The sequence below is a fragment of the Saccopteryx bilineata genome, chromosome X, assembly GCF_036850765.1.
Source record: "Saccopteryx bilineata isolate mSacBil1 chromosome X, mSacBil1_pri_phased_curated, whole genome shotgun sequence".
Classification (NCBI taxonomy): domain Eukaryota; kingdom Metazoa; phylum Chordata; class Mammalia; order Chiroptera; family Emballonuridae; genus Saccopteryx; species Saccopteryx bilineata.
The window spans coordinates 5349230-5371924 of NC_089502.1; the positions used below are offsets into that span (position 1 = coordinate 5349230).

General features: G+C 43.2%; 1 protein-coding gene across 2 annotated transcripts; it reads right to left on the reverse strand.

The window, feature by feature from the left end:
• Nucleotides 1-2356: 2356 nt before the first annotated feature.
• On the reverse strand, nt 2357-13675 carry ZIC3 (Zic family member 3). Of its 2 annotated transcripts, none has more exons than XM_066249625.1 (3): nt 12628-13675; nt 11341-11504; nt 2357-2551 (listed from the first exon to the last, which is right to left on the reverse strand). In XM_066249625.1, exons 1-3 carry the CDS (start codon nt 13673-13675, stop codon nt 2411-2413), a joined length of 1353 nt encoding a protein of 450 aa, XP_066105722.1. In that variant the 3' UTR covers nt 2357-2410. The 2 variants fall into 2 exon arrangements, with proteins under 2 accessions (XP_066105722.1, XP_066105721.1); XM_066249624.1 differs by lacking the exon at nt 2357-2551 and adding an exon at nt 10347-10526.
• Between the last annotated feature and the right edge of the window lie 9020 nt (nt 13676-22695).

A 22695-nucleotide genomic window follows, 5' to 3' on the forward strand; every position in this document is an offset into this window, starting at 1 on the left:
TTTTGATTTATGCATTTAAATATTCATAGCTATGTTCATAAACCCACATTCCTGATCTAGTGACTATACTTATGAAATGCTGAGTTTCTTATGTGCCTTGAAATCTCCATCTATTTTTTGAAAACTGCTTTAATTTTCACCTCAGTTCAAATCACTGTTTTTAGTAAAATATTCTGTAACGTTAAAAATAAGAAACTTCCCCAGAGCAACAAAACAAAATCTACCTGCAAGAGGAAAAGAAAGGAATTAACATTTGTTCAGAGACGACTCTGCAAAGCTCTTTATACAATAGATATTTTCTTATTTAATTCTTAGAATAAATCTAGGAGGCATTATTATCACAGATCAGCTGATTCATGCACAACTTTGTTGTTTTCCTTCCTGAGGGCTGTTAAAATAATCCCATCATAATACTCCACTGCTTGTCTGAAGGCATGGTTCTTTTTCTTAAAAACAAAAATTTCTATCAACATTGTTATGGAGGATACAAAAATGTCAACTTTTAGGGAATCTAAGAATCAAAGATCTTAGTCTTTCTTGATAGGCCTGTATGCCTATGCTCAAAATAAATGAACACCAACAATTACAGGAAGATAAGTAGTTTTCCTTTTACTTAAAAATTACAATATCAGCCCTGACAGGTGGCTCAGTGGATAGGAGCATTGGATGGGTGTATGTACATAACTGGTTCAATCCCAGGTCAGGGCACACAGGAAAAGCAACCATCTGCTTCTCCCCCTTCTCTTCCCCTTTTCCAACCAGAGGCTCAGTTAGTTTGAGCATGGCTCCAGGCTGAGGAGCTAAGGTTGAAGATAGCTCTGTTAACAGGTCTGCATAAGCCCCAGGCCCAGTCACTAAAAATAACTCGGTACACTCAAGCATCTGCCCCAGACAGGGTTACCGGTGGAGTCAGGGGGCATGTGGGAGTCCGTCTCACTATCTCCCCTCCTCTCACCTAAAAAAATATTACAGTATCATCCATCTACTCAGCAGAAATTTTAACAACACTGGGTCTAGCATTGGCTGGATAGCTGTTGGTTAGAGCATTGTTCTGGAGTAGTTTGCAGGCTCATCAGAGCACATACAGGAATACATGGATGTTTCTATCTCTCCCCCCCTCTCAAATTAAAATAAAAAAACTGGATCTAAAGAACCAATAAAAATATCTCATCATGGCATAATCATGTCAAATGATAGAATTTTGACCACTTGCAGACTAGATTAGATTATAGATGTTAAATTTAAAATGAGAAATCAAGTATCTAGAGTTCCAAGAATTTATTTGAACTGTTTTGTTATTTTCTAACATTACATTTAATTACTGACAACTCGTATTTTAATAGCACTTAAATTCCACATTTCTATGAGTGTTCTAATCAATGATTGCAAGTTGCCTGCCCCATGTACCACTTTGGTTATCTTCAACTTGTCTTTTCCTCTCTTTCTCACCCAAATAGTGGTGTTCAAATGTTTTCTTTTTCCTCTCCAAACTCCTTTCTTCAGTTCTTCCTTTTAATCACCCTAATCAATCGCTGGCTCTGAATTCTTCGTTTTAAAGTTCATTCACTTGAAAAAGATTTAGCTAAGAGTTAGGCAGTTTGTCTTTTTAAGAACTACAGAGCCCAGATTGTCTCTAAAGTTGACTTTCAAATCAAACTAAAGATACACTGGTGAACTGTCTTCCCTGGATACCTGTGACATTCTTTGGGTCATTTGATATACTAAAAGTCTGGTTGACTTTTATAGGAGTTAGGTGAATGGAATTTCTGAAAAACCAAGCACCTGGTTGAGTCCCTTCAGGAAAATACTGAGAGCTCAAAAATGGTTGAGATTTGTTCAGTGTTTTTTTTTTCTCTGTCTCTAAATTTATTGCTCAGTTATATCATGAGAAATGTGAATAGATAAGTTTCTAAATTGTCCTAATTCAACATGTCAATCAAGGTTATTTAGGGTCTATAGTTTTTACTGCAATAAAACAATCACAAAAATAATTTAAATGGCTTTATTTAGGTCAAACAACAGTTGTAAGGATCCTAGGTATTCCTTTTTGAACACAAACATATGAAATTCATAAAACAAGCATTCATATTTCTTGTTTTAAACACTTGACTTCTCCATGTGGAATGCAGATATTTGAAAGAGATTTTCAACAGGGTCAACACAATGCATGAGATAACACATACTGGCTAATGAATTAGCCTAGTTTTCCCCTCTATCCTCCAATCTATAACAGGGGGAGGCTCGTTTGCCTTTTCATTTCACAAATTGCTCAAAACAGAATGAAATATGGTACAACAAAAGAAGAAAATAGCACTTTTATACCTAGGGAAGGAGCTACTACCCTTTAAGTGATCAATTCAAGGTAACACAATCAAATTGATGTGGTTTTCTTTGAAACCTCATCAGTAAATCATTTCTTGCAAGCAGGTTCGACATTAACCCTGCATTTAGTACAGGTAGTCTTATGGAGGGCTGGCTGCTGCACGTCAACGTCAGTATCAAGTTCTTCATCAGGAATTAGAGACTGTCCCAGATACCAAGCAGGACAACACTGGCAAAAAAACAAAAAGTGAACTGCAGATAGTTCAAAACAGGCTACATTTACTAGTAGAAAAAATGAATAAAATGTTACTGGATATGTTGTTTTAAATGCTACTTTATAATAAATCATGATGGAATCTATTATTTTTAATACTTGACGCTCAAATAATCTTTACATAGGTTGTGTCTTAATAAAACACATTAGATAACATATACATCCTATTAAAGATCAAACATAATAAACTTGCCATCTGGTGAAGGCTGTAAAGCTCACATTTTTCTCTATTCATCAGATTTGTAATAAAGTTGAACTGCCATCACATTTAAAAAATATAAAATTGTTTTCTTTGGTAGATAATTTAATATATATGTTTTTTCTTTAGTTTTAACAGATTTAAAAAAAAGGAGTTTCTCTAATCTTACTCAAACAAGTTTTTTGCTCTTATGTTAAATTACTATTAGTTCAAATACTCTGAAAGCTCCCTCAGGTAAATGCTTTATGCAAACTAAGTATTTTTCAAGCTGTAAATTTCAATCGTTATCATAGAATCCAAAACTCAGTGGGAAAAGCAGTGTCATTTGGAGTCATCATTCAAACAAATACGAGTTATACCAATTTGTCATTCATCCAATTTTTCAGAAATTCCATTCACCTAACTCCTATAAAAGTCAACCAGACTTTTAGTATATCAAATGACCCAAAGAATGTCACAGGTATCCAGGGAAGACAGTTCACCAGTGTATCTTTAGTTTGATTTGAAAGTCAACTTTAGAGACAATCTGGGCTCTGTAGTTCTTAAAAAGACAAACTGCCTAACTCTTAGCTAAATCTTTTTCAAGTGAATGAACTTTTCACTTTCTACATGTTTGGTACCAAGAGCTTTAACCAGGAAAATTCTGGAACTTCAGGGTTCACACTACAGCATAGAAAAATAAAGTATGCAGCAAGCACCATCTACTTCCTTTGATATCAATTATATCAATACTCTAGTCCAGTGAGGTGGTAGAGGTATGGCTGGAAGGAAGGAAACTTCACCCAAAGCGAAAAAAATAGAGAAAGATGTTTGGTGGCAATTTCAAAACAAGTTTTCAAACTGTCTGTAGCCCCTTTGATTTGAGGAAATCATACATAAGAAAAAGGCAGAAAATACTACAGAGCATGCTTATTGACCAAGTGTTTCCATCAGAGCAGTGCAACTTAAATGCATATCACAAATTCTTGCTCCAAAGCTGTGCTCTTTGTGCACTGAAAAGGAGGACAGCCAACCCTATCAATTGTTTTCTGCAGGCAAAAGTACTGTTTTCCAGATTTCCCCTAGATCTTGGCCAGCTTTGCTAATGACCTGCCCTCTCACTTGGGGCCCTCTCCAAAGTGGCCTACAGGAACTGGCCCACACCTTCTGGTCTCAGATGTTTGACAGTGGATAGCCCTGAGAAGGTAACTGCTGGCCTTCATGAACACCCAACTTGTAAGAATTAATACCACTTATTTTCAAAGGAGCCTGGGGTTAATAATAATTACAATTTTTTTTTGTACTTTTCTAAAGTTGGAAACGGGAAGGCAGTCAGACAGACTCCCGCATGCGCCCGACCGGGATCCACCGGGCATGCCCACCAGGGGGCGATGCTCTGCCCATCTGGAGCATTGCTCTGTTGCAACCAAAGCTATTCTAGTGCCTGAGGCAGAGGCCACTGAGGGAGGGGAAAAGGGAGACAGAGGAAGGAGAGAGGGAGGGGTGGAGAAGCAGTTGGGCGCTTCTCCTGTGTGCCCTGGCCCAGAACCAAACCCAGGACTCCTACATGCCAGGCTGATGCTCTACCACTGAGCCAACCGGCCAGGGCCAATAATTACAATTTTTAATCTCATATTTTAGTGGATCTATTGCATCTTTCTGTGGTGAAGACATGATCTCAAGATCCCAGAGTTACCAGGGGTTCTTTCACACACATTAAGAGTCAAGCAAAAGCTGAAAATTTCAGGCTTGGTGCCTTTTTTCTGTAAAACCATCATCTGTTAAAGCACACACAAGAGCATGGACAGTGCCATTTTCCATATGCCTACGTTTAAATGAGATATGCAGAAAATGGGTTTTGGGAAACATGTTAGGTTCGAACTCAAAATGACACGTATTGGTCATAAGCTGGGGTATTTCATCTGAAAATAGTGTCTACATGAGGGGTCCCCAAACTACAAGCCCGCGGGCCGCATGCGGCCCCCTGAGGCCATTTATCCGGCCCCCGCTGCACTTCCGGAAGGGGCACCTCTTTCATTGGTGGTCAGTGAGAGGAGCATAGTTCCCATTGAAATACTGGTCAGTTTTTTTTATTTAAATTTACTTGTTCTTTATTTTAAATATTGTATTTGTTCCCATTTTGTTTTTTTTACTTTAAAATAAGATATGTGCAGTGTGCATAGGGATTTGTTCATAGTTTTTTTTTTATAGTCCGGCCCTCCAATGGTCTGAGGGACAGTGAACTGACCCCCTGTGCAAAAAGTTTGGGGACCCCTGGTCTACATGCTCCTTTCAGGGGTCTTGCCATTGTTCTAGAAGAGAACAGAGTCTGTCCACTCACTGGTATTTTTAGGAACTGAAAGGTGCTGTGGAATCCTAATCCATGCAAGATAACTCAAAATGACATTCCTCACCCATAATGGCCGGAGGTAGAGCAGAGTGGGGGGATAATGTTTCAAGACAGGATGGGAAGGTTGAGCAGCCTCTGGAGAGTTTCACGTCCAAGTCTTCCCTGGACACTCCAATCCCCAAAAGGCTCGCCAACAACTCATTCCTAGAATGCCCTGTAAGAACTTCACTGCTTCCGTTTCTGTTATTGTTTTTAAGCAAATTTGCATTTGGCTGCCACGACCTACATTGTCCTGTGATGTGCTCAGAGCTGGGAACTAAGAGGGAGTTTAAACCACACTATAGTGCCCCAGCCTGCAGTGAGCTTTGCTGCGCTCCCCGGGTGGTTCGCATTCGCTGCCATGTTCATGCATCGCGCTGCCCCCAAACCAACACCCCCCCCTTTTCGACATTTTCGACATGCCTCTCTTCTTTTCTGGCTCAACGGAGGCCGGAGGCCGAGGTGCTGCAAAGCCGCTTTTAACTGACTCCCCCGCCCCCCAACTACCACCACCTCGCAGCAAAATCTGACCCGACGGCTTCGGAGTGTACACCTGCGCGCTGTGAGGTCGCGGGGGTTGGGAGGGGACCGCGAGTCCACGGTGGAGGCTTCAAAAGGTCGAAACAACTGAAAGCAGGGCCAGCCAAGCCTCCTCTTTCCTCCTAGCGGGTTTCCTCCGCTCAGGCCGTGGCCTGGCTCTCACACGTGTGCGCTAAAAGCCTACTTCAAAGTCTTTTCCTCGCTCCGCGGCAGCCCTTCGTGCTGGCCGCCAACCAAGCCCCGGTGCTTGCCACCCCTTCCAATCTGGAGCACTGCGCACAGACCAGAGGGCCAGGGGAGGGGACGCTTATGTAAAAGCTCGGAGAACTAGGAAGTTTTCGAGTGTAGGAGTACCTCCCTCCTTCGCTCTCTTACATCCCCCCCCCCCCCCGCCTTAAGAAAATGAATATAAATACAAAGTTTATGCCCAGCGCTGTGCCGTGGTTTTCAGAGTCCACCATTATTTGGGCTCATATTGACCTCAGGTCCGGATTAGGTAGCAGCTGATTTCTGCTTTACAGCCCCACCAGCCTAATGAGGTCGGGAGGCGTTGGGGCGCGAAACATCCTCAGAGCCCAGGCGACGGCTGGTTTACAGCCGTCAAGGGTCCTGTAGGTTGGAGGTCAAAGGGTCAGCGGGCTGAGACCAGAGAAGAATTGACCTTAGGAAATGAGGTCCACTCCCCTGGGCTGGAGATTACAAAAACTTGGTGTGTACAGGGAACCTGGGTCTAAGGAAAGCAGAGCAGGAGTCCTGATTTCCAGAAAGCCTGGTCTCATTGCGGGGTAAATGTCTACTAGAAACTTGAACCTAGTCTATCTACAGTCAGAAAACCCGTGAGAAAACCAGCCTAGCTGCCAAGCAGAGAACTGCTCTTCAGGTGATGAGCACGCTCAGTAATGAATCTTTGAGAAACTTAAGTGGAAGGAGGCCTTAGACTTTTTTAGTTTGTTTGGAGCCAGGGGAGGAGACAAGCAGGCAGCGAGATGGGGGAGGGGCAAAGTAGTTCTGAACACAACTTTCCTGGGAGGCTTTGTGAGCACAGGCTACCCTCGTTGGCACTTTCAAAGTAGCTAAGACTGACTTGTCCTGCTTAGCCTGAATCCTGGTCTTTAACCTTCCAAACCAGATGAAGGCCAAACTACTGACTGCATGTAAATATACACCTCCCCCTTCCCCAGCCCAACTGTGGAAATCTTAAGTTAAACCACCAATTTTGTAAGATGGATTTTTAATAAAGTTCTTACCGGGAGCAAGAATAAAATTAGAAGTAGATCACATAGAGCCCAGCTGACATTCATGGTTTTCAGGTGATCCATTTTTAGGGTTGCAAGATTTTGTCTGTTGCTTATTCTTTTAAGACATTTTCTGAAAATTCAAGAATATAAATGTGCACTCACAGAGTCAGATTATAGGAAGACTATCTATGAAAATTTTTCTACTAAAATAAGTTTTTCTTTACAGAAAATGACAAGGGCAGAAGATACACACTGACAACTATAATGCTCTGCCCAAATTAGAGGAAATTGTGTGGAGGGGAAAACTTTTACATTATCTTAATGTTGGTTATCAGCATTGTTAATTGGTATTTTCCTCTTGTAGTACACGATGCTTTACTGTAAAGCTTTTGGTAGAATAATTTCAAGCCTACTCAGCAAAGATGAAACTCTTCTTTATGCCTGCTAAGGAGATATTAATATATATAATGGGAGAGGAGAAGCAATTTTCTGAGAGAATCTTGTATCCAATCCACCATTCTACTCCTATTTCAGGTTAGATTCAAGTTGGGGTGGAGTGGAGAAGAAATTCATGAAAAACCAAACAAACAGCAAACTGTTTAAGTTCTTGGAATATTTCAGGAGACAAACATTTAGACTTCAGTTTGAATGCATTTACAGCCAATCTTATGGCTATACACTTTCTGAAAATTTGCTGAGCATTTAAAACACTCTTTGGTTTGAAGTGAAGGAAAATCCTGGGAAAGGAATTAGGTCCATCATCCTCAATGTCAAGGTCAAGACTGGAATGTCTAGGATAGGAGTGGTATGGTAAACTGACCATATTACCTGCTCATCACTTGTGAAGTCATTCCAATCTCTGTTCATATCACTCATGCCCTTGTCTTGTCTATTGGTGGAAGAAAGTACAAAACAAACCCATTCTTCACAAATAAAAAGTTATCCAAAGCAATTTGCAATTAGAAACTATCAATAATTAATTGTCTATTGACAAATATCAGTAGATAACTTAAAAGAGACTTCTTCTGCATCCAGGGAATCAAAATTTATTTAAATCATCAGTGCTCGTGCATTTCAATTTAATGTTGATTTATTTAAACATTTAAAAATTCAGGCACCAAACACAAAAATGTTATAACATAAATAAGATGTGCCAAGATTTTATTTCATAAAAAATAACAATAAACAAAAATTCTAGAATTCAAAATAATTATGTATAATATCAAATTGACTGTCACAAAAAGAGGAAAAAAAACAAAAATAACCTAGAGCATTTCCCCTTCAAGAGAAAGAGGTACTCAAACCTATTCATTATATTTCTAAATTTTTTACAATTCCTTATCTCCCCACTGTTGTATTTACTGATTTGTAAGCTGGCTATTCATGCAAGATCAGACTTTCAATATGAAACAGCACCCTAATTTCCTAGAACAAAATCTCTTAATACTCTACCCACTCCAAGCCCCCCAAATAGTAAGTAGTTTCTTTTCCATATAACATCTGTAAAAGAACTGTTTGTCCAAATGATTTGTTTTGCTGAAGATGAAATATTGTTAATATTTTATCACAAAGCAAACAATTTTTTGTTATTGATTTTAATGGAAACAATGCTCTTAACATCTTTGCCTACAAATCATTAACTTTAAAAATACATATTTTGCAAATGTTTTTCTTTCCATAATATAATTTCAGAACCGCTGCAGTTATTACACGCTATAAAAATGTTATAAGTAATTGTGAAAACTGTGAATTGAACTATATACAGCAAAACAAATCAGCCTTTGCCTTCCAGAATTATAAATGGACTATGGTTTTTTAAGAAGCACTTTAACCATAATTAAGCATGGCTCCAATAACCTTACTCACCACCACTGTTTCAGACATACACTTACTTTTGAAAATATAAAGATAGCTAGATAAATTTGATAGGCAGATAAGTCATAGATACAAACACGTATAGGCATATGGGTGATCTCTTGACAAAATAGACAGACATGCATCCTGCCGCAATGTTCATTTTTATGTAAGGTAATAAAAAAAAACTAAGGGACGTAAAACTCATTAGGTTACTTTATGTTTATAAATGTAGGGCAGGCATGATTAAACTCAGCTTCTCAGGCTTTGAAGTACAAGATTGAGATGTCATGGTCACTAACTGAATTGATAAGTAATATCTGATTTGCATGCCAAAAATCTGGAAGAAACACATTTAAACTTGCAGATAAAGAACCATCTGATAAAAGAAAGGTGAGTGTTCCCAGATGGAAACTGACACTGTAAGGAATCTATACCAAAGTAGAAAAATAATTTTAACAATTAAAAAAGGGATCTGAGTGAGTTATAAATACTAACAAACAAGATTCATTTGTTCTCATCTCTTCTTTGTAGAAAGCAGTTACAAAACAAGAGAAAGGTGGCAGTGGTTCAAAAATTGTAAATTTTGTTCTTTCAAAACAATAAAATTTAATGCTAAAGCAGTTATAACCAAAAGCTGTACAGAACTTGTTAGAAAACATTTATCCATAAATATTGTTCAGTTCCTGGCACTTGTAGCAATAATTAAATTACAATGATAAATATGGCATCAATGGATATGTATTTACAAAAAAAAGTTATTACAAAAGGCTACTGTATACTAAATGTCACAATCTATGTAGAGTAACATCACATCCTCAGCCTGAACAAAATACTGAACAACAGTTTTCACCCCATTAGACAAAAATACATTCACAGGAGGAAAAGTACAAGACATAACAGGACTTTGGCACACTTTAAGACTGTGAGAGTTTAAACAGTCACCACTAAGGTGAAGAATTTCCATCAGTTTAAAATCACAACCACCAAGCCTTTCTCTCAAGAAACAGGGACAGGGCCTGACCTGTGGTGGCGCAGTGGATAAAGCATCGACCTGGAAATGCTGAGGTCGCCGGTTCAAAACCCTGGGCTTGCCTGGTCAAGGCACATATGGGAGTTGATGCTTCCAGCTCCTCCCCCCCTTCTTTCTCTCTGTCTCTCTCTCTCTCTCTCCTCTCTAAAAATGAATAAATAAAATAAAATTTAAAAAAAAAAAAGAAAAAAAAGAAAAAAGAAACAGGGACAGGCGTTAAAATGAACTGAAGAATTTAGGGATGGAGTTTGCAGAGAGCAAGAGAAAGGGGAGGAAAAAGTAGTAAAAATATTTTAAAACAAAACCCTTCAAATGCCAAGACGTATGTATTTCCTAATCCTGAGAAAAGGGCGCGGCTACTTTTGGATCTTACCCAGAAACCTTCCTGGATAATTACAATTAACAAGATAGAGCCCTATATATGACGAGTCTTGCCTTAAAACTTCATTTCCATTGGTCTGTTTTCTTTTTTAAATGCTTTTGATCCATTCTATGGTTAACAAGGTTTGTGTTTGTCCTCAGACGTACCATTCGTTAAAATTGGGAGGAAGTCCAGGGTTGCGGCTGGTGCTAGTTTGAACTGCAGAAGGGGTTTTAGTGGTATCTTTACTGTCTGCAGAAGCTATAGCGGGTGGAGTGGAAGATTCATAGCCTGAACTGGCAGCAGGGGAGGAATCTGACCCTTGAGATTCATGAACCTAAAATTAACATGTATATATTATAATGAATATAATTCCAACTGGCATTGTGCAAGCAAAAACAAGAGCAGAATTCAAGCACCCTAAGACCAAGACCGCCCAGTGACCCACTTAAAACAGAAACGTTGCTGATGTTGTTTGTTTTTGATTTCAGTATTACTGATTTATATAAAACACGGAGATGTTCCCATCTGAATAGTTTCAGTACTAATATTGGCATATAGGAAAGGAATAAAGCATTGTTTTATTCATGCCCCTTCAAAACTTCTTTGTCCGCGATGGAGTGAGATAAGCACTTAGTCTTTGGGGCCCTATAAAATACTCCGGGCCCAAATTTCACCAAGCCCGGTTTAGCATGGGAAACAGGTACAGAGAAAGGTGCAACAGGCGCCTTGGGCGCTAAGAGGTCTCAAACAAATGAGTGGGAAGCAAACCCGCTTCTGGACTTATTGTTTTAGAGGAAGCCACGGAGTGAAAAAAACACTCACTCCCGGTTTCAGCGCGGGCATTCTTATTTCCCATTGCGAGCCGAGTTGGGAAGAGGTGGCGCCTGCAACCTCAAGCCCCAGAGAGTTCAGTTAGAACTTCCTGGTAAATAACCGATTGTTCCTTACACTCTCGCTCCCTTCTCCTCCCCTGAATGCTCTCCCTTGCCCCCCTCCGGGTTCCCAAAATGGGTTCAAGGTGTCACCGCTATAGCAAATCGGGCTTAACGTGGAGGATACAGGGCTGGCAGCGCCGCCGCTTCCGTTCCGCGGCCCGCTATCGGACCGAGTGTATATAGACCGCCGACCGTTAATGAAGAGGTAATTACCTTCATGTGCTTGCGCAGGGAGCTCGGATGCGTGTAGGACTTGTCGCACACTTTACAGATGTAGGGCTTGTCTGAAGTGTGCACATGCATGTGCTTCTTCCGATCGCTGCTGTTGGCAAAGCGCCTGTCACAGCCTTCAAATTCACATTTGAAAGGTTTCTCACCTGCAAAAGGCAAAAACGCAAAGGCGGGGAAATATGATCAGGGCCCGGAGCTTCCTAGAGCCAAGCAGCGGGAGACCCAGCGCCAGGTGATCTTGCAGGAGAGGGAGCGCCAACTGCGGGGGAGACTGTTGAATCTCTTTTCCCTGGAGACAAATGGGGAACCCTGGTTGAGCTTACTGGTTTGGGGAGTGGTGGGCGGAGGTGGGGCCAGGCTGGGCCAGAACTTGCTGGTCCCTTTGTTCTCGCGCTAGTGGGGAAAACCCCGGACTTCTGCAAAATTTGACATAAATTGTGGTTCCACTCCACCCAGCCCAGGGCTCCCAACGCTCGGCCACGTTCTGCCACTACTTAGGCGATGTAACCAATCCCAGGCGGCATAATGGACCGGGGACGGGACAATCTCGGTCAGTTTCTTCTTTGTACCTGTTAATTTGCCTCTTTCAAATGCAGAGATTTTGCTAAACCCAGTGTTAAAAAAAGTTGGGTTTTCGTACTTAACGTTCAAAAAGAAAACTGGAAGTCCAGGGGCTGCAGAGTTTAAAAGATGTTCTGAGCAAGGCAGGAAACTGTGATGCCTTTTCTACTTTAAATTTCCTACCGAAGGACTGAATTGAACCTGGAACTCCAAATAAAAATAGTTTAACAAAAATGTCAGTCATTTAATTAGGAGATGTGCCAATCACGAGTAAAAGGGGGTAAAAAAAAAAAAGGCGGAAGTAACCGAAAGTTAGCTTTCATTAGCATTTCTATGGTTGCCTTTCCCGAATGTGTGTGGAAAGCTAAATCACTTTTAAGCAATACACTCGCAACGCATTGCAAGTCTCTTCATAGAAACCCAGAAAAGGAGACAAAATGTGTTGGCTCCAGTTTGTTCCTGAGCTTGAGAAGGTTCCAATTAGTTCGTGAGACCGCAGAGCCTTCTGCCCGGGAAGTTAGAAGTGGGGCGAAGCTCCGTGGGCCGGGTAAGGTGAGAGATGGAGGGACACTGACTGCATTTCCTTCCGAAAGGCCCTGGAGGAGCACCGCCCCTCTCTTTGGCCTTCATCACTCTGCTTCACGCTGAATATCCGCTCCTGGCCACTGTACCGCAGAGAATTCCCTTCCCGCCTTCCTTCCCCCTTACCTGTGTGGGTCCTCTTGTGGATCTTCAGGTTCTCGGAGCGGGCAAAGATCTTTCCGCAGCCCGGGAAGGGGCAAGGGAAGGGTTTCTCGCCCGTGTGCACTCGAATGTGGTTGACCAGTTTGTACTTCGCCTTGAAGGACTTGCCCTCGCGGGGGCACTCCTCCCAGTAGCAGACGTGGTTGTTCTGCTCCGGGCCTCCCACATGCTCCATGGTAACATGTGTCACCAGCTCGTGCATGGTGCTAAAAGTCCGGTCGCAGCTCTTCTTGGGCTGGCTCAGCTGAGCCTCGTCGATCCACTTGCACGACAGCTCTTGCTTGATGGGCTGTAGCGTATAACGAAAGAAGGCACCAGGCCCGTGATGGGCCGCCACGTTCACGCTCATGTTCATGTTCATGGGACTGTAGTTAGGAAACTGCGCGCCGGCCGTGTAGGGGTCTGTGCGCGGGCTGGCCACCGTGCGGTATGGGTCTGCACGGCCAAAGAGCTCCCCGCGAAGCCCCAGGTGGACCTGGTTGTTGTCCACGTGCCCTGTAGGCGACGGGTGCCCGGAGCTCTGCTCATGTAGCCCAGGGAACAGCAGGTAGCTTGGGGGCTCCGGGATGCCAGCTGGAGCGTGCAGACTGCTCGTGGAACTCGCGAAGAGCGCGTGCTGCCCACCACCCGAGGCAGCCTCTCCGAGCCCCGAGCCACGCTGGCGGAACAGAAAGTCGCGCGTGGAATTGAAGGCGGCAGAGGCAGCACCGCCATAGCTGGGCACCTGGCTGGTATGATGATGGTGGTGATGATGGTGGTGGTGGTGATGGCCCAAGGTATTGGCGTAACCCGAACCTTGTGGTGTGAACGCAGAGCTCTGGCCCGAAGATAGATCGTGAGCCGCAGCGGGGCTCAGCTTGAAGGCCGCGGTGGCCGCGTGGGGGGAGTCCCCGAAGGGACTCAGCCCCATGCCCGCCGTTTCGCGGTTGGGCATTTCGTGGTGGCGCGGAGCGCCGAAGCTTCCCATTCCCAGCCCTGGGAACTGTGGGCCTCCATCCAGGAGCATCGTCATGGGTGGGGCGTTCTGGGCACAGGCGATCCGGCTGCAATAAGTAAGAGTGCGAGCGAAGGAGGAGAGTTCCGAAGTGCTGTAGTAAGAGAAGGGTGGTAGGGGTTGGACACCGCCGGAGAGCCCCAAGGCAGTACCAGGGGCTGCAAGTTTCTGTCGCTGTGAAAGTCTCCTGCAGAGGGATAAGAGGGAGGAGGGGAAGTAGAGAGAGCTGGAGTGGGGAGGAGGGAGTAAGAAAGAGGAGAGGGGAAGGGAGGAGAAAGACTCTGGGACAAAACCTGGTTTAATAAACTAACAGGCGCACACAAAGAAAAATAAACAAAATAACAAGTGGAAGGCGGAGTTTGGCAATCCTGTCTCAGGCTCTTCTCCTCCCCCCCCCCCAGCACAACGGTGGAGCCAGAAGGCTCCCTCCAAACGGGCCGCCCAGCTGAGCTGCGCTAAATAGCAAAGCCGACTCGCAGCCCGCGGGCACGCAGCGGGCAGAAGACGGGATCCGTCCGCTCGGCTCGTCTTCCAAGTCCCAGCCTCTTCGCCTCCAGAGAAATGTACCTTGAACTGATCAAATCAATCACTTACTCCGTTCACATAAACCAAGCCAGAGGCCGCGAGGCGCGCTCCAATGGGGAGCCACCTGGCCCGTGGTCACCTGACCCCCGGCCTTGCTGCCCATTGGCCGCCGCCATACTGAATTGCCCCGCGGAGTGGGGAACATGGCAGCCGCGGCAGAGCGACCGCTTCTGATTGGGCGGTGTCTGGGAGCTTAGCAGGTGAGGTGGCTGCTGCTCCGCGTCCGTGAGTGAGCTTGGGGCGGCTTGCGCTGAGAACTGGAGCCAGGCTCTAGCCAGCGACAGTCGGGGCGGAGCTGGGCCTCTCCTCGGCTTTCCTTCGTCATTTAGTGGGTATGCACCCCTCGCGCATTCTGTACCCGCTTCGGCCAAAAGAACTCTTTGCTCTCCGAGGGTCGTTCTCTCCGTAGGCGTGGCGCCTCACCACCCAGAAAATGTGCCCCCTCGGAGGCCGCAGGGTTCACATGCCCGGCGAGAGCAGCAGTTCCAGGCTCCTAGCCTTCTAGTAGCGTCCTCCCCACAAGCTACTGTGGGTTCTGATGGTCCATAGACCCCGGACTGACGCTGGCCAGGTCACTGTTTGTACTCTGAGCTGCTGCCAGCACTCTGATAGCCAAAGAAGGAAATACGATTACAATTAGAACCCATATCTCTTCCGTCTGAACCAAGCGTTGAGTCTTTAGTTTGTGAGTAGTAGCTGTACTTGCCCCTGCTCCCCTCGCCCTGACACATGAAACACAATACATAAAATGCAGTAAACACACGCACGCAACACAATAAACACCAATACACCACACTAAACAACAGTATGTGCACAACCCAGTAACACAACAAACTACACACTAAACCATAAACAGACACGCACCAGAGTAAATACATGCACATAACACAGCAAACGGACACACAAAGGTAAATGCTAAATATGCACGGAATACACTTAGGCAGTGTACACCAAACATGCACACAACGAACTAAACACCAGATAAACTCACAAGACACATACAGGATCCGTGCCATTATCAAATCAGAGCTAATAAGCCTCGAATTCTCTACATTTTCAAAAGCAAAAGGGGAGGGGGATGAAGACTGTGAAGTAGAATTCCCCCCCCCTCTGAAAAACCAAGGCTTTGCTCTCTTCTTCTACCCAGAGCAACAGGAGACTTTTTCTCCCTTAAGGATTTACTTTCCAGGGTTCTGTGTGGGATCACTCCCCCCTACTGTCTTTCTGGACATAATGAACAGGTTCACACAAGGCTATAAATCCACTCATTTTTTGTCTGGGAAGGCATTTGCAAAGAATTCAAGAGAGTGAGAATGGAAAGAAAAGGCCCAGAGAACGATGGCTATAATTGTCACATCCCTAACAGGGCCAAGCCCCAAAGTCTGCGCCTTCAGGCAGCCTCACAGTCTAGCTGCCATCTCTCTGTAGGAAACAACATCTGATCAAGTTCAGAGACGCTTAGAAAGACAGCCTCAAGCAACGCTTTATAACAGCAGCCTTTCACTTCTTGCCCTCCAATCCGCTGGGCCAGGCAAACACTTCACCTTCCTTTGCGGGTTTGCTAGAGGAAGACCCTGCCGGTAACACATCTACCGTAGTCACCCCCTCCCGTCAACCTCGCCTCATTTCTCCCTCTACATCTAGAGCTCTCTTCCCAGGTTGGAAGGTGAGTTCACTGCTAATTAAAATTATTAAGTTTACTGACAATACTCTCCAAGAATCGTTAAAGTGTCGCTCAGCAGAGGATTTTTGGGGGCAGGGGGAGGGTGGGGATTCAGAAAAGAACAAATACGCCTAAATCATGTAAATGAATTCCCTGGAGTCAGGTTTACAAAAAGGGACTATTGTTTGTCTTTCTTATTTTCCTTTCTTTTTACTTTCCCCTTCATATACATCCTTCCCCTTATCTTTCTTCACCTCCCACTAACCCCAACGGACCCTGGGCGGTTAGTTGGTTTGAAAAAGTTTGGACTTTCTCAAGGAGTTAGTCCTGATTAGAGTGATTCTCAAAGTTCGGGGGCGGGGAGACGGTGGCTGTCGAGTCCTAGCTGAGCCAAGGGTCCAAGGGTTCCCGGAGAGCCTCGCCAGGTATCCCAAAACCGGGGGCCTTGTGCGGTTGGAAGTCAGGGACGGCAGCCAGCCAGGAGAAGGGCTGAGGAAACTGGACAGCGGAAGGAGCCCAACCTGCCCCTTTGCTGGGAGGGGTCCCGAGTTTAGGGCAGAAGGATATTGCCGCCGCTGACCTAACCCTGTGCCCAGTGTCCGTTTTGATATGGCCACATTCCTATAATTAATTGCCTCCAGCACGTGCTCTGTAGTCACTGGAATAAAAAAGGCATAATTCAATTAGATCATCAACCGAAAAGTGGGGAGGAGAGATGCTTGTTAATAGGGCAGACCTGAGGCGGTTTAGCCATGCTAAAAATTCTGGGCGGCAGAGCTCTTAGAGCCAGAGAGTGCGAATCCGAGGGGATGCCCTCTCTCGGTGAGTCCCGGGAACCCAATTGCTCCCCCCCCCCCCACGAGTCTGGCGGCTTTGTCAACAGCGAGAGAGAAGCAGGCCATTTCAAATTCTATTTTGGTTGGTTTGGGTGGAGGTGATTTTCTTTTGGGGGGACAGTGAACCTTACCGTTGAAACATGGTAGAAAGCGAAATATTTCCAGATATAGCAAGTTATCGCATGTGAACACAAATCCGCCTCCCAGTAAACCACTCCCGTGAGGCAATTATAATAGTAATGTGAGGGTTTTCCTGATTACCTGCATCCCCTACCCCTCAACTCGCTTTTCGGAGGAGAACCTAGGAACAACGTTGGGAGACAGGAGGCTTTCGGTTGCTGAGTCTAAGTAGAGCGGTGGTGGAACGAGGAGAGCACAGAAAAGATTTTCCTGCATACAGGCTGAGGCAAGGCAGAAGAGAGCTCTAGTTTCTTCTTTTCTTAGGTGAGGAAAGGGCTCACTGAGCTGGGCTGGGATGCACAGCTTGAACCTAAGGGTCATGGTTCTTATTTTACGTTATAATCGAAGTTCTCTGGCAGCTTTAGCTTACTAGGGTGTACATGTGTATTAGGTGGCATAAATTAACCAATAAATCTCTTTTATGCGTCCCCCAGTTGTATGTGGTCTGGTCTAAATATCTTCATGTCTGTATGTATAGGAAATATAATGGGATCTTTTCCCTCACACTGAGTTCAAACAGTAAATAGGAAAAAGATTTATTTTCATGCCCAAATCTGAAGCAATAAATAAAATCAGAGAAACTAATTATTGCTAAATGAGCAACGCTTTTGAGCCTAAATTTTGAGATCCATCTTGGAGAAGCAGGGAAGAAACAGAACGTCCACATGGGGCAGAAGGGACGATTTCTCTGTACAAACCAGAGCCAAACTCTGCAGCACTTTTCTCTTCATTCCAGCTTCCTACAAAACAAAAACAAAAACAAAACATATACAGCACGTTGTGTTATCAGGCAGGATTTGTTTCTAAACACATTTTTTTTTGTGGTGGGCATAAATTATCCTAACTAGGAGATAGGTATTTTCTTTAAGTCCAAGGGAAAACTGCAGTCTTTTCTTCTGTTTTGTATTTGAAAAAGACTTGCAATTTAACACTTGCAACATTTTAAAGGCCCTTTAAACCCAGCAAGTGGATTTCCGTTCTGCCAGTGCTTCCAGATATATTATTGAAATCCAAAAAAGAAATTTTTCCAAGACACCGAATTTGGTGTCCTTGCCACTTTTAGTGGGGGCACAAAGTGCTTCTCATTGAAACAGCTTCTTGAAACTTATCATTATTGGCATTTTCTCAGGTAACCCACACTACACTTTATTTACATAAATCTCCACCTTCTCTTCTGAGTCCCAGAGCTTTTTTAAAAGAAAAAATTCAAATCACAATATAAAATGAAGAGGGAAGAAAGTTGGGAAAGGAATGCATTTTTAATTTCTCTTTATTTTTATGCTAAGATAAAGCTCTTAATTGGTTTCAGGGCTGAGCGAAACTAACTGTGGAGCTCAGAGATCTTCGGACACACTTGTCAAACACTCGTTTGGGCTCCAGGTTTTATCAGCTACATCAGAGTTTTCACTACAGTCCCATATTTGGCAAATCTAAGCTCTGAATACCTTTGAAATTCAATATTGAATAAACAGATATTGTTATTCAACCCTTTAAAAAATCTGTTTTGCCTTTGTCCTCTGCAGTCCAAGACATCATTGCCCAATGTAATGAAATGCAAACCAGACAGGAACAATATGTTCCTACTGTACTTGTCAATCAATGCCATATATATATATGTATACATATATAATACGTGTATATATAATATATATACACCATGTATATATATATATATAATTTACATTATATATTAAATTCTAAATTATATTAAACATCATATAATTTATATTTAATTATATACATATAATTTAAACTTCAGAGACATAGGCTGAGGTAAATGGGGAAGAATTTGGAGAAAGAACTATGGGCATTGAATTAGATCTACCAGAATCCAGTTTGGGATTATGAAGAGATTCTTAGAAATACAGGAAATGGAGTGAAACTCTAGGAGATAGACAGTACTCAGTAACCAGCCAAGTTTGGGTACAAGGCTCATGGAGAGCTGTGCTCTTGGCCTGCCAGGTCCTGCTACTTGTGAATACCTTTACTTCTCTGGGGGGGGTGTGTATAGATAATTAACCTTCAGGCTGTAAGGTGCACTGGCCGTGGCTATGGGTACCAGAAGGAAAATTCACATTGCAGGAGGTCTTCCCTTTTTTTAGGTTTAGAACCCCTTTTGAATGGGGAATGACCAGGCAAGGAAACAAGGAGACCCAGGCACAGGAAGAAAATGCAATCATGCTTTTGATTTATGTTAACAAGCTCTTCCCCAGAGACCTGAAGAGGTGAGATAAAGAGAATGAATTTGAGGGGTAAAGCTTGTCTAACATTTTGAAGCACACATTTACCCAGGACCCCAGGTTCCTTCTAGCTGCTAAATACTGCATTATTTATAAAATGTAAATTACTTTAGCTCCAAAAATAAATGGAGAGAAACATTTAACTATCCTGAGATATTTGCTCATTTAGTTTTCTGTCTTCAGACAGGATCCTGCACCAAAAATCACCTCTGACTGTATAATCGTTTCTGTCAATGACTCTCATCCTTGATGCCTAGGTTTGGGGCACTCTCCAGACATCTAATTGTCAAGCTTCATTTCTCTGATTCAGGTTCATCCCACCATTCCTTCTTCTTTCTCCCTAAAGCAGAGACTGCATTATGGGAATTATCTTCTTTCTTTTTCCAAACTGAGAATGAGAATACCACCTAAAAATTGCTGTTACCAGCCTTTTAAATTCTCAAAGAATTTTGTATGGTTAGGAAATGGAATTTTGTAAAATTCCATTTCCTTTTGTATTTGATTTGAGGTCATTCATGTAGTGCTTTCCTAGTTGAGGAATGTGAAAAAAGGGCTTTCATATTAAAACTAAGCATAAGTGTCTCCCTTCTCCCATTTTTATTTCCTCTACCCCAATCAAGACAGAGTGGGGGTAAATTAGAATAACTTCTAGTTTGAATGTGCTTTGACAACTTTCAAGTCAAATCTGGCCCATAGCCTGTTATATTGATATTTGTATGACCCCAGGAGCCAAGAATGTGTCTATATGTGTTTTAACCTATAAAGCATTAGAAGTAAAAATTAAAAAAAAAGAAGGATGAGTATTAACGGGTTGGGGGAAGATTATGCTAAAGAGACTGAATGTGGCCCACATAGCCTAAAATATTTTATATCTGACCCTTTATGGAAAAAAGTTTGCTAACTCCTCAACAGGGATTGGATGTCAGCCTCAGTAGAGACTAGGTGTTCTTTTTTTTCCGAGAGAGAGACAAGCAGAGACAGACAGACAGACAAACAGGAAGGGAGAGAGATGCGAAGCATGACTTTTTTGTTGCAGCACCTTAACTGTTTGTTGATTGCTTTCTCATATGTGCCTTGATGGAGGTCTCTAGCCTATTCAGTGATCTCTTGCTCAAGTCAGTGCCCTTGGGTTCAAGCCAGCAACCTTGGGCTTCAAGCTAGCAACCAATGGGCTCAAGCCAGAGACCATGGGGTCGTGTCTATGATTCCACACTCAAGTCGATGACCTTGTGCTCAAGCCAGCGACCTTGGGGTTTCCAATCTGGGTCCTCACTGTCCAAAGCTGATGCTCCATCCACTGCACCACCACCTGGTCAGGTGAGGCAAGGTATTCTTAACCAGTGGGCTTTATCAACCATCACTCTTCCATTTTTCAAGATACATTTTACATTATATAATTTTTTTTCAGTCTCACACCTCAGTTATTTCCTGTGATAATTTTGGCTTTGGAGTAAGGTGAAAAGTAGAGAGTCAAGGAAGGATGAACCCTTTGGAGAAATAAAAAACAAGAGAGAAAAGAAGAAAAAGAGTTGTGAATTTATCAATCTGTGACTAGATGACCTCTGACCCTGAGAATGGTTTTATTGTCTTTCTTCTTTGGCTACAAATACATAGTTTATTGATCTTCTTTTTATGACTGAACCCTGAGCGGTAATCTTAGGACCAAACCAAGCAAAGCATGTGAGTCTATAATAAAGTGAATGAGCAGCCTGCCTTCAGGAAGCCTTAAGGAAGTGATCACAATTCCCCAGGTCTGAGAGCTGACACTTCCCCAGTTCAACTGCTCTGCCTCTGTAATGGCCTGGAGTTTACCCATCTTCTCTTTCTCTTCCAGAAACACTCTTTTTTTCTTTTTCACAGAAACAAGTGCCACCAATCAGTATATTTTGACAATTATTTTAGGATCCCTACTTAAATGTTCCTCTTTTAAACTATAAGGGTAGGTTAATATAAAGACTCCAAGATTCTCCCAACAATCTAGTTGGTCAACTAACTGCTTTTGCTTGTCCTTTTACGTATGTTTCTTCCACTCCCTCTTCTTTCAGTGGAGCTTAGCCCCATCAGGAATTTCTTTTTAAGGTTACATTTCTCCTCCCTCAACCCTTGTTCACTCAGACTCAGCTTCGGTAGATTACATTTCACCTAAGGTTTTCTACAGGTGCCATTTGTGGAAAACCAAATTGAGGACCTGGTCACCCCAGCAATGCCAGGAAAAAAAGAAGCCCAAGAAAGGCCAGGATGACTTCCAGTTCCAGTACAGTGAGAGTGTCATTTTCCTTCAAGAGGGCCAAGAACTATCTTGGTGAGATTGTCATTTTTGTGGAGTATATGAACTTTAAAGGGAGACCCCTTCTGACATAGCCTAGACAAACAATCAGCTCTTGTTAGGTTAGGAAGGGCATGGGAACTCAGGGATTAGCAATTTGTGGTGCAACCCTACCTCTAAACCCCAACCCTTGGGCTTCTGCCTCTCCCTTCAGAGCAGGCTCTTAACCTCTTGAAAAAAGCCCTGTGCTTTCTTTGGGTTCCCACTCCAGACTACTAACCACAAGGTCTTGCACACTGTAGACATTGAAGATCCATTATTTAATGGGGACTGTGAGGTCTAATGCATTGCAGGTTGAAGTACACTGTATTAACCTCTGGCCATCCCATCAAAATCAGAGGGTAAAATCTTCCCTGTGCATCCTTTTCTAATTTGTTCAGGCTATGTCCATCCAAGCACACTTTCTCCTCCTCCCACAGAGTCCAAGTTCTATGCTTCCACCCTGGCCCACAAAAACCTTTGTGCCTTGCTCTCTCTCTCTGTTTTTATCTCACATTAACAGATATTCTTTAAAGTATTGAAGAGCTTGATTTGAGCAAGGACACCTGAATGGGCCATTGAGGACAGTCAACAGGAGTTCTCAGAGTCTGTGTTTCCTCTCCCCAGATTTGTCCTACTCTTGACCTCACCACATAGACTTCAGTCATCTTCAGCTGTGCAGAAACCCTTCTGCAGCTCTCCAAGAGTAAAGGTCAAGTTTTTCTCAAGACCGTAGTCCTCTTGAAACATATTTTATCAGCAAACATTAGTTTTTTTCTCTTTCTGCTTCCCCATCTCATCACAAAGTTCTCAGTAGAGGCTTTTATCCATCTATCTAATAAATGAATAGGGAAAAAACAAGGCCTAGGACACCCATTTCACTACTACTTCAGTAGTAGTTCCCAAGGCCAAACTTACCTCATCACAGTGACTTCAAGAACATTCCAAAAGATACCTCTACCCCTCTATTACCTAAATACTTCTTTCCCACTTTACAAAAAGCTTACACTTTCTTTTCTCTTACTTCTCCTTTCTTCTTCCTGAAGTGGCTTTAGCTTCTAAATATTTCTGAAGCCAAGGAAGCTTCTACTGCCTACTAATGCAAACTAGCCACTTCAGTGGTTTATATAGCCCTTAACCACTGTGACTTCAGTACACACTTGCTGTCCTCTTTAGCTTCTAACACACACCCCTAGGAGTGGAGGAGGACCCATTTCCTTTTATGCACA